We start from the raw sequence: 16,611 nt of genomic DNA, 5'->3' as shown, positions 1-16,611 counted from the left end.
ATTGAAGAGCTCAGTGACTTTCAGTGTGGCAGGGTCATAGGATGTAACCTCTGCCACAAGTGAGCTAGTGAAATTTCTGCTCTACAACATCTATAAGTGCTATCGTTGTTAAATGGAAATGTTTAGGAACAGCAGTAGCTGAAAAGATCAAATGTGCCACGTCAAGTGTCAGCTGGAGTGGTGTAAAACATTCTTCCACTGGACTTTGAGGCAGTGGATTCCAGTGTATTCTCTGGAATGATGAATCATGCTTCACTATCTGGCAATCTGATGAATGAACCTGAGTTTGGCAGATGCCAGCAAACACTATCTACCAGAAGTGCCAACAATAAAGTTTGGTGGAGGAGGGATAATTGTCTCAGGCTATTTTTCAGAGTTTGAACCAGTCCCCTTAGTTGCAGCGATGGATAATGTTCCTGCCACATCGTACAAAGACATTACAGACAATTATATGTTTTCAGGTTTGTGGCAACAGTTTAGGGAAGACCATTTTCTTGTTCCAACATGACTGTTTCCCTGTGCGAAAAAATATTTGGTGTGGATGAACTGTGGTCTTCACAGAGCCTAACCTCAACCCCACTGAACACTGTTTGGATGAATTGGAACGCTGATTGTGAGCCAGGCCTTCTTAATTCCAACATCAGTTCCTGACCTCACAAATGTTCTTTTGACTGAATAGGCACAAATTCCCACAGAAACACTCCAAAATCTTTTGGATTCCTTCCAAGAAGACAGGTAGTTATAGCAGGATTATACCACATACCTTTGGCCATACAGTGTAGTATCTTTGCCTCTGCCGGTCTTGATGGGAAAGTATGATTGTAGATTATCATGAGCAGAAATCTTGGGATGGTGCCCTTTCTGAAATGGATTCATTCAGAATTTTTACTTAGGTCTGCAGCACATTAAGACACTCGTGTTTTGTAGTAACAGCAAAGTAAAATAATATCCAGATCTCTCACTGGCCATTTGATCTATTATATGCACCTATGAAACACTGACTTGCTGAAGCTGCTGGGATTAATGCTGAAATATAACTATTGCACTGTAGACAAATGTTTGTACAATGTCAACTTTTTCATGATCAACTGAAACTCAGCTCATCGGGTTTTACTCTCTCTCTCTCTCTCTCTCTCTCTCTCTCTCTCTCTTGCAGGAGTCAATGAGGTCCATATTAAGAAACCATAATGTAGTAGTAATCGTAGTACTATTTGGGCAAAATAAGCCTTTAAGTCTATAAGTTAGATAAAGTAATAGTATTTGGGTGGAATAAGCCTTTAAAACCATAAGCTGGGATGGGGGAGTAGCTAAGTAGAGCACTACTTTTTGTAGTTAGCTACAATATGTTATACAAAGCCATTTGTTCTTTGCAGCTATTAATGATGAGTGCTTATTCAGATAAGAATGACCATGACATTGTCATAATGAATCGACTGGTTATGGGATTGTGGGACAGTTGCAAAAAAAAAAAAAAAAAAGCAAAAAAATTAGCTTACATATACTGATCCTATTAATGAATATTAATGTGCCCGGAAACCACTATGCTCTGCATTTATTTTGTTTTCATTATATTGTAAAGTGAATATACCGTGCTTGTCTTTAAAGGTCCTCAGAAAGACTCAAGATCAAAATAAACGCTCAAGATCGTTGGGCAGGTTGTGTAATAATGCTCTTCTAACTATGAATATGATTTTTCTGTTTGACACAGAGCTCTGTAAATTCAAGCCTAGAGACAGAGATTGAGTCAAAGCCTCAGTGAGAACTTCAATAAACTTGTGGACACAGTCTGTGGCATATGTTTATTTACTTCACATACATCTTCTGCTTTTAGTGTTAGACTTTTTTTCATTAATGTTATTAAAATACACTATATTGCCAAAAGTATTCACTCACCCATCCAAATCACTGAATTCACGTGTTCCAATCACTTCCATGGCAACAGGAGTATAAAACCAAACACCTATGAATTCCAGCGTGGTACCATGATAGGATGCCATCTATGCAATATGTGAAATGTCAAGTCCAGTTGTGAAACTTCCTCACTAAATATTCCACAGTCAACTGTCAGTGGTATTATAACAAAGTGGAAGCAATTGGGAATGACAGCAACTCAGCTACAAAGCGGTAGCCCACATAAAATGACAGAGCAAGGTCAGCGGGGTCAGAAAAATTCCCATAAACACACTCTTAAACCTTGTGGAAAGCCTTCTTAGAAGAGTTGAAGCTGTTATAGCTGCAAAGAGTGGGCCGACATCATATTTAACCCCATGGATTAAGAATGGGATGTCACTCAAGTACGTGTGCAAGTGAAGGGAGATAAGCAAATACTTTTGGCAATACAGTGTAGTTTTACATGGTATATGAAAAGTACTTAAACAACAAACACATGATTCATCAACAGATCAAAAGAAATATACTAATCTGCTTTTCTGTGAAGTGGGAAGGAAATTGTTAAGTGTGCATATCTCAATATACTAAACTATAGCATTTTTTAATGTAAAATCTTGAAACCCTCCTAAAGCTCATAGATCTCTCTCTCTCCTGTTCATGTCCAGAAGCCTGACTGCCACATTGTTAGAAACAGAAGTACAGCAGTGTTACGGTCCCCTAGGGTGCTTTAAGGGCTTATCTAATCCAATAAGTACCAAGGTGTTAGATAAAGCAGTTCAAAATTTTATATTTTGGGGTACCTTATGGTTACTACCCAGATTATATGTATATTTCAGGACTTTTCCTTATTCCCAGAGAATGGACAGGTCACATGTTTCTGCTCTGGTGTTCTCTCTCCTCAAACAGAGGGTGACTGTGTTTCTTGGCAGGTCATCACCCTGAAATCACACACTTTGCAACAGACAGCAAGGTCAGCAAGCGAAATTAGTAAAAAGAGGATGTAAGAGTTCAAAGTAAGCATAACCTGATAGAGCAATAATTAAAACTTTAAGGGGAACTAAACACTAAAGACTACTTGAGTGTAATCCTTTTACACAATTCCCAAGTTTTCCTGTTGTAATAGTGTATTTGGATGTTCTCATCAGCTTATTAAGTTGAAAAGATTTTTTAAAAATCATATTGCCAGATCAGATCTGTGACAATGTTAGACCATCGCAAAAATATAGATTTTTGCTGTACCAAAGAAAAACAAGTATTTCCAAAATGGCAACTTAACAGAAGAGGGAAAAATTTTTTTTTACTTTTAATGTAAGTTAATGCGAAGAGTTAATGCGAAGAGGCTTCATTAAAAGTAATTTTGGAGCATTTTTATTGGTCCAATCATCATGGCATATTTGAACAATGCAAAGGGCAACTGGCTTGTTCAAATGATAGATAAAAATAAAATTTGACAAAAATGGAGAGTACAATGACAATGTATTTTTGGCAACTCAATCTGTTATCAATTATTATCATGCAAAAACATGTAGGAAATATTTTTACCATTACTTTGGTAGGCCAGTTTGTTTTCCAGCTTGGTTTGCTCAGTTTATTAGCTAATAGAGAACGCACTTTCCATTGATATGTCACAAATGGTGAACTTGGGTAACTTGGAACTTGCCTGAGTTTAACACTGACATTTACAACTTTGTCAGCTTTTTGTGCAAACTCTTGTGATAAACTTAGAAATTGTTATTCCATGTTAGCTTTCTTTTACAGATAAGTCCCTTATGGGTAGGTAACTGTAAGCAATGTTACACCCTTCTGTTTGACAAAACTCTCAGCATATGTATCATCACACATCTATATGCAGCTATATGCACATGTACACAGTGATGCCCCCATCACAGGTACTGACATTATGGTGATGGTCACCCATAGTAAGGACTGGGAGAGTGACATCCAGCATTTGAAAGCTGTCCTGAGATGAGTGGGACAAGCATAACAAAAAAATGGCACAGATGGTGTAGATTGGTGTAGGTATGACTGAGGGTACCAGGGCTTTCACTTGGCTGATGAGCACCTGCAATCTTGGCCTGCCTGAGGCCAAAGATCAAAAAGGTGCCGGGGGCCTGGGCCTGGCTAGCTATGATGATAAGATAGTTAAAGCAACACTATGTATGAGCTTTTGTTAAAACTGAAAGAGAAAGAAAATATACTAAAATATAGTGACATACACTGCTACAAGTCACCCTATAAAGATCAAGAAAATTATTTAAAAGTCAGGGGTGCTGGGCCAGAGTTTTTCAGACCATGTCATACATCATTACATATTAACATCTCATGCACAGACTCAAAAAGAAGGGCTGGCTCAAAATTAAGGTCTTAAATGTAAAATTAACATTATACTAATGAAGACATGATGACAATAGTAAATAATTCAGTCACATTCTTGGAGGACACGTCCTTCACCAAGTTTTGATTGAATGCACTCACAAACCTGCTCTAGGAAGGGGTCTGAAGCACAAACAATGTTAGAAAATGCTCTTATACATGTTGCATGCAATTGCACAATTCCTCCAGTGAGGTCTCCACTTTTGTATTTATTGTAAATCTTTCATATTTATTTTTTGTACTGTATTGTCTGCACTGTGTATATCATATTGTCTTGCACCTGTGTTCCTGTGTTGGTCCTGGAGGAATGTTGTTTCATTTCACTGAGTACTTGAATATAGCTGAAATGACAATAAAGCCCTGACTTAACTTAACTTGACCTTTGTGCTCTTAATTGTGTGTATATTATGATCTTACTTAAGAACAAATCCCAAATAAGAAAACACTGGTGAATGTCAGAATGTCTGTGAAAGCTGCATAAGCATGTTTTAAGGAGAAATTGTTTCTTAAGAATAGTTGGTGAGTGAAGCCCAGTGATCTGATGCTTCTTCTCCTGCAGACAGACAAGGGCTCCTTATTGGTACAGTTCATTGTGTTCATTGTACAGTTCATTGTTCATTGGTACAGTTCACAGTGTGTTTTCACTTTGTAATCGATGAAATATGATTGGTGTGGGAAACGTCATGGAAAATACTGATAGTAACACAAGCATCCTGCTCCCCGGCAAGTATTTTCTCACAAAATTTTTCCAGGTGGGTGGGTGTCCCTTCCTTGTCTTCCCTAGATCTGCACCATTGCTCAGAAGTACGTGTTATATCAAAAAAATCTGATTCACTTTTGTGTTTAAGTTTATTTCTATTAAAGTGCACACAAGTTAAAAGGACAAATTTTCTGCTTCTCCCCAAACTTGCCTAAAAAGTATAAATCCATAATGTTTTAGGAGCGTTAAGGCAGAGACTATGATCCAAACAGTTAATCCTCAAACCAGGAAAAACACAATAATCTATCTAGTAGACTAGTAATATGGTAGGTTATACAGACAGGGTATCTTTAAAATTTTGTTCTGTGCCATACTGCCAACAAAAAACATGAAGACAATGTGTTTTATTTATAAAATACGAGGAAAATGATACATCTTTTACCGTCAGCTATGCTCTGTGGAGACCAAAGGCTAAAATTCAGTTTCAGGATGACAAATAGTTACAGATCAGTCCCCTAACTGTGTAGTCTCTAGAAAGAGAAGTACAACTGTAGTAGTACATCTCACTTCCCTAAAGCTCACAGCCCATGATTTAACCAAAGTATTTCTATTGTTTTTAATCAGAAATCACAAGTAACCACAGCCTTTATTCAGTTTGCCAGGCCAGCACTTTGAAGCATGCTATAAAATCAGCAAGTTAAATTATGGCCAGGATGTAAATGCTTATAGGAGAATTCCACCATTTTTTTTGCATTTCTGCATGATACAATCATAGAGATGTGAAGAAAATCATTCAGGCTGGTGTGATATGAAATGTTTCATTGTAGATAAACATAGCAACTCTGATTTCTTTAGAGTGGTGGTGATATGAACCAGTGACCATGTCTACATAAATTAGAAATTTAAAAGAACTTGACAGGAGTGGCGTTCAGCCTTCACGGGTGTGAGCATCCTTTGAAGGACATGCCTTCGTAGACTGTGTCCTTTGAAGGACCCAGTCCCTGCATTGGGACACAGTGAATACAGCTAAAAGTATGAGGACACTTGACTGTCACACCTGTTGGACATCCTATCCTATTCCAGTGGCTCACAATACATGTCACAACTGATCTCCAGTTCATTGTTCAGTGGGGTTGAAGTCAGGGCTCTGTTTAGGCCACTGGAGTCCCTTCACAAACTCATCAAACCATGTCTTTATGGAGCTCAGGGGCACAAAGGGCCTTCCCCCAACTGTTGTCACAAAAGAGGAAGCATATAATTGTTTAAGAAGTCTTTATATGCTGTAGCATTAACATTATCCTTTAGTGGAAGTAAGGGGTCCAAACCTGGAAAATTATTTCAGGGATGAAACAGAGCACAGTTGATTTGTATGCTACACTATATTGGCAAAAGTACTCGCTCATCTGCCTTCACACACATATGAACTTGAGTGAAATCCAATTCTTAATCCATAGGGTTTAATATGATGTTGGCCCACCCTGTGCAACTGTAACAGCTTCAGATTCAGATTCAGATTCCTTTATTGATCCCAGGGGGAAATTGCAACCCTTCTGGGAAGGTTTTCCACAAGGTTCAGGAGTATGTTTATGGGAATTTTTGACCATTCATCCAGAAGTGCATTTGTAAGGTCAGACACTGATGTTGCTTTGTGGGCCAGCATTAAGAGTTTCACTGGAATTAAGGGGCCGAGCCCATCTCCTGAAAAACAACACCACACCATAATTGCCCTCCACCAAACTTTACACTTGGCACAATGCAGTCAGAGTACCGTTCTCCTGGCAATCACCAAACCCAGACTCGTTCATTGGATTGACAGATGGAGAAGCGTGATTTGTCAATCCAGAGAACATGTCTCCACTGCTCTAGAGTCCAGTGACGGCACTTTACACCACTGCATTCGGTGCTTTATATTGTGCTTGGTGATGTAAGGCTTGGATGCAGCTGTTCAGCCATGGAAACCCATTCCATGAAGCTCACTACGCTGTTCTTGAGCTAATCCGAAGGCCACATGAAGTTTGGAGGTCTGTAGCGATTGACTCTGCAGAAAGTTGGCGACCTCTGTGCACTATGCGCCTCAGCATCTGCTGACCCCACTCTGTCATTTTACGTGGCCTACCATTGAGTTGCTGTCATACCCAATTGCTTCCACTTTGTTATAATACCACAGACATTTGACTGTGGAATATTTAGTAGCGAGGAAATTTCACGACTGGACTTGCACAGGTGGCATCCTATCACGGTACCATGCTGGAATTCACTGAGCTCCTGAGAGCGACACATTCTTTCACTAATGTTTGTAGAAGCAGTCAGAATGCGTAGGTGCTTGGTTTTATACACCTGTGGCCATGGAAGTGATTGGAACACCTGAATTTAATGATTTGGATGAGTGAGTGAATACTTTTGGCAATATAGTGTATATGCACTTTAGCACTTGGCAATGGACTACGTGAGTTTATGTGATCTGCTACTTCAGGGTTGAGCTGGAGTTTCTCCTAGACGCTGCTATTGCACAATAACAGCATTTACAGTTAATCAGGACAGACATTTCACAACTGATGTGGCAGCAGTGGCATACCATGAGTGTCAGACTTAAAGTCACTGAGCTCTTCAGCTTGACCTATTGTACTGCCAGTGTATGTCTAGGGAGATTGCATGGCTATGTGCTTGATTTATACAACACTTGATCTTAATAATCTGTATGGTGTTTGTATCCACAAACTTTTAGCCATATAATGTCCTTTCACACAAAACAGTACCCACATCAGCTGCACCCTAGGGTTACTGCCAAGTTAACAAATCAATTCTGGGCATTTGCTTTCCTTTGTTTCCCAGAGACTACCCAAGTTCTCTCCTTAAAGTCTCTGTGTAACTGATTACTTTTTGGTGAGAAAGTGGACTTGCATTGTGCTGACTAAGAGATAAAAGATATCGCTGACCTGATCATTAAAATATCATGTCAAATACACCTTTTAAAGTGTGTTTTATATATAAAATGGTTAACATTTAATATTTCATCACTGTTCTGAAGGTCCTCATTCATCTCTAGAAGGCTGACTGTCACAGTGTATAAATAAGGAGGCAGTGAAGCAGGATTATGCATCACTTCTTTTAAGTACAGCCTCAGAGGTTTACAAAGTGACCCCAATATTTTTTTTTAGACAAAACAGTCCAAGTGCCCACATCGCTGGGTACAGCAGCTGTACCTTAGGGTCAATGTGAAGGTATAATTCAGGCCATTTTTTTTTACCAGAGATTGCACAAGTCTGGAGTTCTCTTTCCTCAAAAACCTCTTAGTTTGCAGGACAATATATTGAGATCACGTCTTGCAAGATCAGCAAACAAAATTAATAAAAGAGGATGTACATGTTCAAAACAATAGTAACAGATTTTTATTTCAACCTGTTACGTTGCTTGAGTCTCATGTAGTGTTAAAAATTCCAAACTGACATGAATCAAAACAGCTGAACTGATTTGAACTTCAATATAAGACAACAATCACCAGAGGAGAGCGAAATGGAGATGACTGAGAAAATTTATGCATATTCAAAAATCATTGATGATTCAGGCGTCGACGAGAACCCAAATGAAGAGATTTATGAGATTGAAGACAACTTCAAGACTTACAGGATCAAAAGTAGTATGGGACCTGAAAACTTAGGTAAAGTATATTCATAAGCACATACACATACATTACCTCATTTTTCTCATCTTTCTATCTTTCCACAGAGCTGTGCTACTATATTTTTAACATATTTTGTGTGAGATCTTAAGAGCACAGCATTTTTGTTGCGTAGAATTTGAGATTTTTGTGTTAAAAATCTGAACACATGGCCTGTGGTAAAGAAGATTAGAATCTGGTTGTGTTCAAACAGGGGTGTCCAGTCTTATCCTTAAAGGTCTGGCGTGGCTGCAAGTTTTAATTTCAAAAAGGCAGGTGCGCTTCTGTCTAATTGAAATGAATACCTACAGAAAAGACTGGACACCCCAAGGCAACACAAAGCACAGTGGACTCCAGTGGAGACCATTTGTAAAAATGCTTCTATTTTGCATTCCTGTCTAATTTAATACAACGGTTATCATCACAAATTATATTGTCAGCATAACACTTTGAGTGCAAGGTAAAATCTTTAAATACTACAAGAATTTAAGAATTTCTTAGTAATTGGTACGGCCCATTTCTGCTTTAATGTCAGTGTGTGGTCAAGGATCAGTAGATCAAATCTACTTGAGAGTTATCTGAAAATGTGTTTTAATAAAAATTTAAAAAAAAAAAAAAAGAGCTTTAAAAAGGCCTTAATGGTCAATTTCACAAATGTGCTTCAGTTTGAATAGTGGTCCTGCAATAGTGTAAAATGTTGAATATTTCTTCTTCATTTTCATAATTTTTCTTTGTTTTTGTTTTTTTTGAGGGTCCAAAAGAGTCTGTTGTTTATATCAAAAAGAGTGTTGTTTAATGTGGTCTTTTTAAATTTATTTAACTATTTAATCTATTTAACTTTTTAATTCCACTGTATATTGCCCTTACCTGGACATGGTAAACTGTTATAAGGAACTCATTATGCCTCTCTTTTAACCTGTTTTATGAGCATAATTACTGCTGTGCATATGTATAATTCAGACCCTGATTGAGCCAGTACAATAATATTTCTAAAGGGAAATGGTTAATGATTTAAACAGAAACATTTACCCTCATTCATCATTCTGAAATGTATTTAGCTCTGCTCTGTTCAGAATAGATTAGACAAATTCTCTATGGGAAGCTGAGTAATGAATAATATCTCAGTAGCCTGCTCTATTATGTCTTACAGACTTAGTCTGTTTTGAACAGCTTGAGGTTTAAGAGAAGAGACAAAATGTTAAATTTTCCTTTGAATCACTAAAGTTCTACAGCACACTTGGCATTCATTATTCTCAAAATAATGTTTTTTTTTTTAAGTTTCAGTGTTTAATACTGCACGGAGCAGATGCTACAAAGTGATGCCACAAAGCAGGTGCTACAAAGTGATTGGAGTGAGCCTGGGCCTGTTGTGTGTTCTCCTGCTGCCTATCATCATAGTGCTGCACACCAGGTTGATTGCAGAGAAAGACAGGTTACAGGCCAGTTACAACAATGTGACGAGAGAGAGAGACCAGTTACAGGCCAGTTACAACAGCCTGATGCTAGAGAGACCCCAGTTTCAGACTAGTTACAATGTAACGATAGAAAGAGACCAGTTACAGGACAAAATAAAGCAATTAGCTCAAGAAAAGGAAAAATGGGAGACCAGTTACAACACCACAGTAAACCAGTTGGACGAGTTACAAAGGGAGAGAGATGGACTTCATAAGAGGGTCACTGACTGTGGTGAGTAAATACCAGTTTTTAAAGTGACAAATGAAGTAAATGAGTGTCTTATGCAAATCTTTCTCTGCTTTTAAGAAAAAACACACAGAGAAGTATTTTATAAAATGGTTTAACCAATAATACTTTAAAAAGTTGCGCTAAATTTGTAAAGTTGCATAATAGAATTTAACTTTTCCACAGGAAATGTCTTTCGCTAGGGAAATCCTAATTCTGGAGTAGCAATGCACTAAAGACTCAATAAAAGAAACTAATTTTACATCATTTTACCACAAACATTCAGAGAGTGCACTTGATATTAACACTGTGTTCATTTTATCGTTAAAGTGAGGGGAGGTAGCTTGAAAATACCAGGCATGTTCATGTGCTATATCCAGTCAATGAACATGGTCAGCATGTTTGTGTGAGGCACAGATGTAATGAATATTCTTGTAGGATCAGCTTTTCACATGCAGAACTGCCAATGTTACAAACTGACACAGCATAATTGATGCTGTACAAAAGTTCATTGCATATTAACTCTCTTAGAATGGTGTGGTCTATGGCAGTGGTTCTCAAACTGGTCCTCAGGACCTTTAGATGGTCCAAATTTTTGCTCCAGCTTAAATCATAACCAAAAATGTGGACTTTCTGAGGATCTATCATGACCACTGCATTATGGTATGCTGAGTCAGCAGAATACATTGTCTTAATCAGCACCAGAGGTCATTACAGTATAAACAGGCTATAGTATGAACAGGCAAATGCTAACCATCTGTTACCACAGCTAATACTACTAGCCCAGCCAAGTTGTAACTTGTTTCAGCTTGTACCTAATGCTTGAAAACAACTTGTTTGTGAAGAGATAGTTTACTGATACTATAGTTTAAAAAATCACTAAAGTATTAAACATGTACATTGATCCTTTCCATATTACCTGATAATATAGGATTCAAACCTTTTCCATGCAGAAACGGAAATTCTAGAGTGGGCAAGGACAGACCAGAGGATCTTGTGGTTGACTGTGGTTGCAGGAAAATTTATTGTAGATTGCATGTAGTAGAATTTTCAAGAATAAAAATGAGTGATACCGGTCAGCAGCTGCTGTCTAATATGGGTTTCTTCAGGATGGGTGAGCCCAGAATCTAGTTATGATTCCCTCCAAATTCTCTCAGTCATCTTTTATTCTGTCAGCCAAGCACTGAGGACAGCACAGTACAGCCACGACAGCAGCTCACAGTCATTATTCAGCCAATTTTCCAATTTTCAATATAAATTTTTATGGCCCAATCAGAACTATAAGAAAGTTAACAATAAGGAGAGCCACACTTCATGAGCAGTTGGTTTTATTTTCACATATTTGGAATTCTTCAATCATTATGGAACATTTAAATCATACAAGTTTTTAGAATGGCATTGATGCATAATTGATGCAATGATTTTCAAATTTTCTTACAAATGGACCTCTCCTAGAAACAATGTCACTGGACCACTCTACCGGGATTTGGTTTTTGAACTTAAATTAGTCACTAATGAGTTTTTTATGAGTAATTTAAAGGTGAATGCTTATTTATCAGTTGCTGATGCTTCATGTATGCTTTATGATGCTTTATGTATATAATTATGTAAATAATTTTAAAAGTACACCACATTCACTTTCCCAGAGGAAAGGGGCACTACTAAGTAGTTAAAATAAATAGGCTGGAGTCAAAATATAATAAATAATAAAACAAAATATAATTGCAACTGAATAAAATTATGTTCCCTAAGTATAGGTACTGAAGATGTACTCTTGCGAAAATCAACCCAGTGACAATGTTTTCACCCAAAAAAAAAAAAAACATTTTGAGTGTAATATAATATCAAGCAATTTTTGTCATAGCATATAAGATGATGAATTACCCATCATTATCATCTAAAACACTATATTTGAATGAGATCAAAACTTCCCGTATCCATGTTATAGGATGCTTCAGGGTTGGAGACCGAATAAAGGTGAAAGCCTCTGTTACTTCTCCAAAGTACGGATGGGGAGATGCCTCTCACAAGAGTGTTGGTGTGGTTACAGGCAAGAACATTTACAGTCATTTATACAGTCATTAATACAGTCATTTACACACTTGGAAAAATTAAACTGTAACACTGTTATGTATTAAGTAATCATATATGAATTCACTAAATCTGTATCAACCATATATGGTTAACTGTGACATTTTGTTTCTACCTTTGCAGCCCTTATGGATGATCGTTTGAAAGTAGATTTTCCTGATCATAAATCTTGGCTGGCTGCAGTTTCTGAAATAGAACTGGCTTCCAGTACAGACCCAGGTAAGATCTACTATTATGATGGCACCATAATAGTACATGTACTGGTTATGGCAATGACTCTTAAAGCAGCCCTCAGGACCCTCTAGACAGTCCAATTCTTTTGCTTTAATCCACATAAATTACCCTACAGAAAATGCAAAAATGCATAGGTAACCCATGATTACCATGGTTAAGGCTTTCACAGGGAAACTTCTTGTGGTCTGAAAAGAATTAATCATGTAACGTAAAAGGTACCCAAGTTGTAGCATGCCAGAAGTTCACAGAAGTTAAGGGAAGATGCTCAAAACAGGAAAAGAGAAAACAATCACTTGTTGGATTTAGTTATTTTGCCTGTTATTAAGCACTGTTAAAATGAAAAAAGTTACCATGGCTATGGATATTTTCTCTGATCAATTATCCAATTTTTTTATCAAATAGAATTTGAATATCCCATTGAGATTCTACTGTCTCAGTCATGAAAATGGAAGGAAGGAGAGCAGGATACACAGGGTGTAAGATGAAAAGGAGGTGGACTTTCAAGCATGGCAGTACTGAAGTTATTCTCAAGTTTCAGCCATTTAAGCCCAAAAACTGATCAAGGGCTGATCTAATCAGCTCTTATCTTACAGCGCCTTACCTTCAGTTATGAAATCATAACTTATTCAAAGTCAACAATCAAGTGTCATGTTTTTTACCAAGCAGCTGAACATGTAATCAAAATATTGCGAAAAATGTAAGTGACAGCTACCGTTATCCTGATAAACAATGAAACGGATTTTGATGAATTGTGCCGTCTTGTCGAAATGTTGAACCGCAGCACATATTTATAGGTTGCATAAAACTGTAAGCTTTTTTGTAGGGATATTTTGAAAGCCTAAATCACCATGTCAGAAAATGCTACCAGCATTAAAATATGTAGGTAGGATCATTTGATAGTCTAAATATCCCTATCAGAAAACATTGCCAGCATTAAGAGAATAACTAGGATATTCTGAAAGTGTAACCTACCCTACCATGCAGTAAGTATTAATCTTAAACTGAAACTGTACTGAATTAGCCTAACATTAAAAACACAATAAAACATACGAAATACAATTACTACACTATACTAATATGCCCATACTCAGTAGGTTTGTTCGCCGCATAGGACAAATTGTTAGAGCAAGGACTTTGAGCCACACTTCCTTATTCATATCAATAATAAACCACACTCATTACCAATTGAACTGAGTCTCTACATTATTCACCACTATCGCTGTAATATTTGTTTTTATCATCATTAACACACAATAACAGAGGACAGTGGAGATTGTGACGGCAGTATCTGGGATTATTAAAACACAAAGTTAGAAAACCATGCTGCCTATCACAGTTGAGATAATAGCAACAGGCAGTTTAAACACAAGTTAGGACACCAGTGTCCTAAAGTTAGGACAGTATATATGTCATGATTTGTTTCTGTTTCTGTAATACTGTTTTCTGATCTGGACAAGATAATGAACTTAATAACTGTTGTTCTGTAATAGCTTCCTAAATCCAGGTTTCTGTAATATGGCCCCTGGAGGATAACCGCTTAAAGATAATCATGCGCAGGTGAATGTAAAACCAGTGGCATGAAACAACTACACTGGTTTGAGTGATGCAAAATGTGACACACTGTAATGCGTTTTGTATGTGACTGAGTTAGCGCAGGTGCCCTAGAGGTTTGCATGTACTCAGATAGGACTTTAATTTGAATAAATAGAGAAGAATGACATTTCCAAGCAGCTTAGAAAGCCAAAAAAGCAAGGTTAAAGAAGACGTTTATTGCATCTTTAACACGTTTTAAAACAGTAGGCAACAGTAGGCATTAGTGAAGCAAAGGGTAGGTGTGAGTGAAGTAAAGGGATTGGTCAAGAAGCCGATCATGGACCAGATAAGATGGCACAACATTTGGTTTGGAAAATACTTCAGAGCATCAGAGCGGGTAACCAACTCTCATTCTAAGGCTCCCAACAACCAAGCCATGGGGCACTAATCCACTGCAGCTACCACAAAACACAGGCCAGCCAACCCCCCTGGAAACTAAAAGAGGCAGTATGTGTGTCATTAATTACTGGGGCCCCCACATCCTCCCTGAAATATAGCCATCATACCATTGCATTGAACCCACCCACCCCACAACTTCAATTCAGTCAGGTTTGTCTCTCATTTGCCACAAAGCACATTTCCAATAAATGCTCACACATTTTCAAAGAAAGATGAGTTTCTCTGTTGCCTAAAGGTGGTTGGCCAAACAAGCTCTGTGCATAAAAAAACAAGTGATATTAACAGTCCACTAGAGGGTGGTGGTGCCCCACTTGCTGCACTGGAGAGCTAACAACAATGAATATAATATCTGTTTTAGGATCCATGGCTGTCTTCATTTAGCTGCATTTTGGACTCTTTGGCTTTGGAAAGCAAGCACTACTGGAATCGTCTTTGTTTTTCCTGTAGTTAGATAATGAATGACTGTTGAAAGAGAATTTTCACTTACTTGTGTAAGTGAGGTACACTATATTGCCAAAAGTATTCACTCACCCATTCTAATAATTGAATTCAGGTGTTCCAATCACTTACATGGCCACAGGTGTATAAAACCAAGCACCTAGGCCTGCAGACTACTTCTACAAACATTTATGAAAGAATGTGTCGCTCTTAGGAGCTCAGTGAATTCCAGCATGGTACCGTGTTAGGATGCCACCTGTGCAGCAAGTCCTAAAATTTCCTCGCTGTTAAATATTCCACAGTCAACTGTCTGTGGTATTATAACAAAGCGGAAGCGAGAGAGAATGGCAGCAACTCAGCCACAAAGTGGTAGACCACGTAAAATGACAGAGTGGGGTCAGCAGATGCTAACGCGCATAGTGCGTAGAGGTCACCAACTTTCAATCACTACAGACCTCCAAACTTCATGTGGTCTTCAGATTAGCTCAAGATCAGTGTAGAGAGCTTCATGGAATGGGTTTCCATGGCTGAGCAGCTGCATCCAAGCGCAATACAAAGCGTCAAATGCAGTGGTGTAATGTGCCACTGCTGGACTCTTGAGCAGTGGAGACGTGTTCTCTGGCATGACAAATCACGCTTCTCCATCTGGCAATCCAATGGATGAGGGTTTGGCAATTGCCAGGAGAACGGTAATTGTCTGATTGCAATTGTACCAAATGTAAAGTTTGGTGGAGGGAGGATTATGGTGTGGCATTGTTTTTCAGGAGTTGGGCCTGGCCCCAGTGAAAGGAACTCTTAATGCTTCAGCAGACCAAGAGATTTTGGACAATTTCAGGCACCCAACATTGTGGGAACAGTTTGGGGATGGCCCCTTCCTGTTCCAACATGACAGCACACCAGTGCTCAAAGCAAGGTCCATTGGGTGAGCGGGTTTGGTGTGGAAGAACTTGACTGAAAATATTGAATTATATACGAGACAATGCTGCAGATCCAAGGCCTGGTTCACGTAGCGAGCATTAATTTCTTATATAACAATCAGTATAAATTAGTAAATCTGCATTTTCTCTTTCTATGTTAAAGGTTACTTCAGGGTTGGAGACCGGGTCAGGGTGAAAGCCTCTGTTAGTACTCCAAAATATAAGTGGGGAGAGGCCTCTCACAGGAGTGTTGGTGTTGTTACAGGCAAGAACATTTTCAGACACTTACATGTTTATTTACAGAATTAAAAAAAGACACTCACAGTTCTTCATTTAGTAATCACATTAATTACACTAAATCTGTACCAGCTGTATGTAATAAATAATGCCTCTCTCTGTCTTCAGCTGTTGATGGTGAAAATATGACTGTAGATTTTCCTGAACATAAATCTTGGAAGGCTGCAGTTTCTGAAATGGAGCTGGCTCCCAGTGCTGACTCAGGTAAGTTTGACAATTAAAGTGACACCATAATAATGAATGAACTGGTTATAGGATTAGATGTATTTGGTGCCTGAAGTTTACTCATTTATTACTGTGTATTAAAAAAACATATTGGAAGGTGATTTCAAACTTGCTTA

At 38.1% G+C, this 16,611-nt stretch overlaps 1 protein-coding gene across 4 annotated transcripts in view; it reads left to right on the top strand.

Moving 5' to 3' along the window:
- Positions 1-8,354: 8,354 nt before the first annotated feature.
- Positions 8,355-16,611, top strand: part of LOC108411315 — a 49,955-nt gene continuing 41,698 nt past the window's right edge. For all 4 annotated transcript variants that reach the window (XM_037537947.1, XM_037537948.1, XM_037537946.1 and 1 more), the window contains exons 1-6: positions 8,355-8,621; positions 9,900-10,307; positions 12,250-12,351; positions 12,516-12,611; positions 16,137-16,238; positions 16,379-16,474. In XM_037537947.1, coding sequence (XP_037393844.1) covers positions 8,477-8,621; positions 9,900-10,307; positions 12,250-12,351; positions 12,516-12,611; positions 16,137-16,238; positions 16,379-16,474 — 949 coding nt within the window. In that variant the 5' untranslated portion in view covers positions 8,355-8,476. The remainder of the gene's footprint in view (positions 8,622-9,899; positions 10,308-12,249; positions 12,352-12,515; positions 12,612-16,136; positions 16,239-16,378; positions 16,475-16,611) is intronic.

Source organism: Pygocentrus nattereri, chromosome 4, assembly GCF_015220715.1.
Source record: "Pygocentrus nattereri isolate fPygNat1 chromosome 4, fPygNat1.pri, whole genome shotgun sequence".
In the NCBI taxonomy this organism is placed as follows: Eukaryota; Metazoa; Chordata; class Actinopteri; order Characiformes; family Serrasalmidae; genus Pygocentrus; species Pygocentrus nattereri.
The sequence above is the reverse complement of the archived record's forward strand: the minus strand, read 5'-3'. Positions and strand labels throughout refer to the sequence as shown.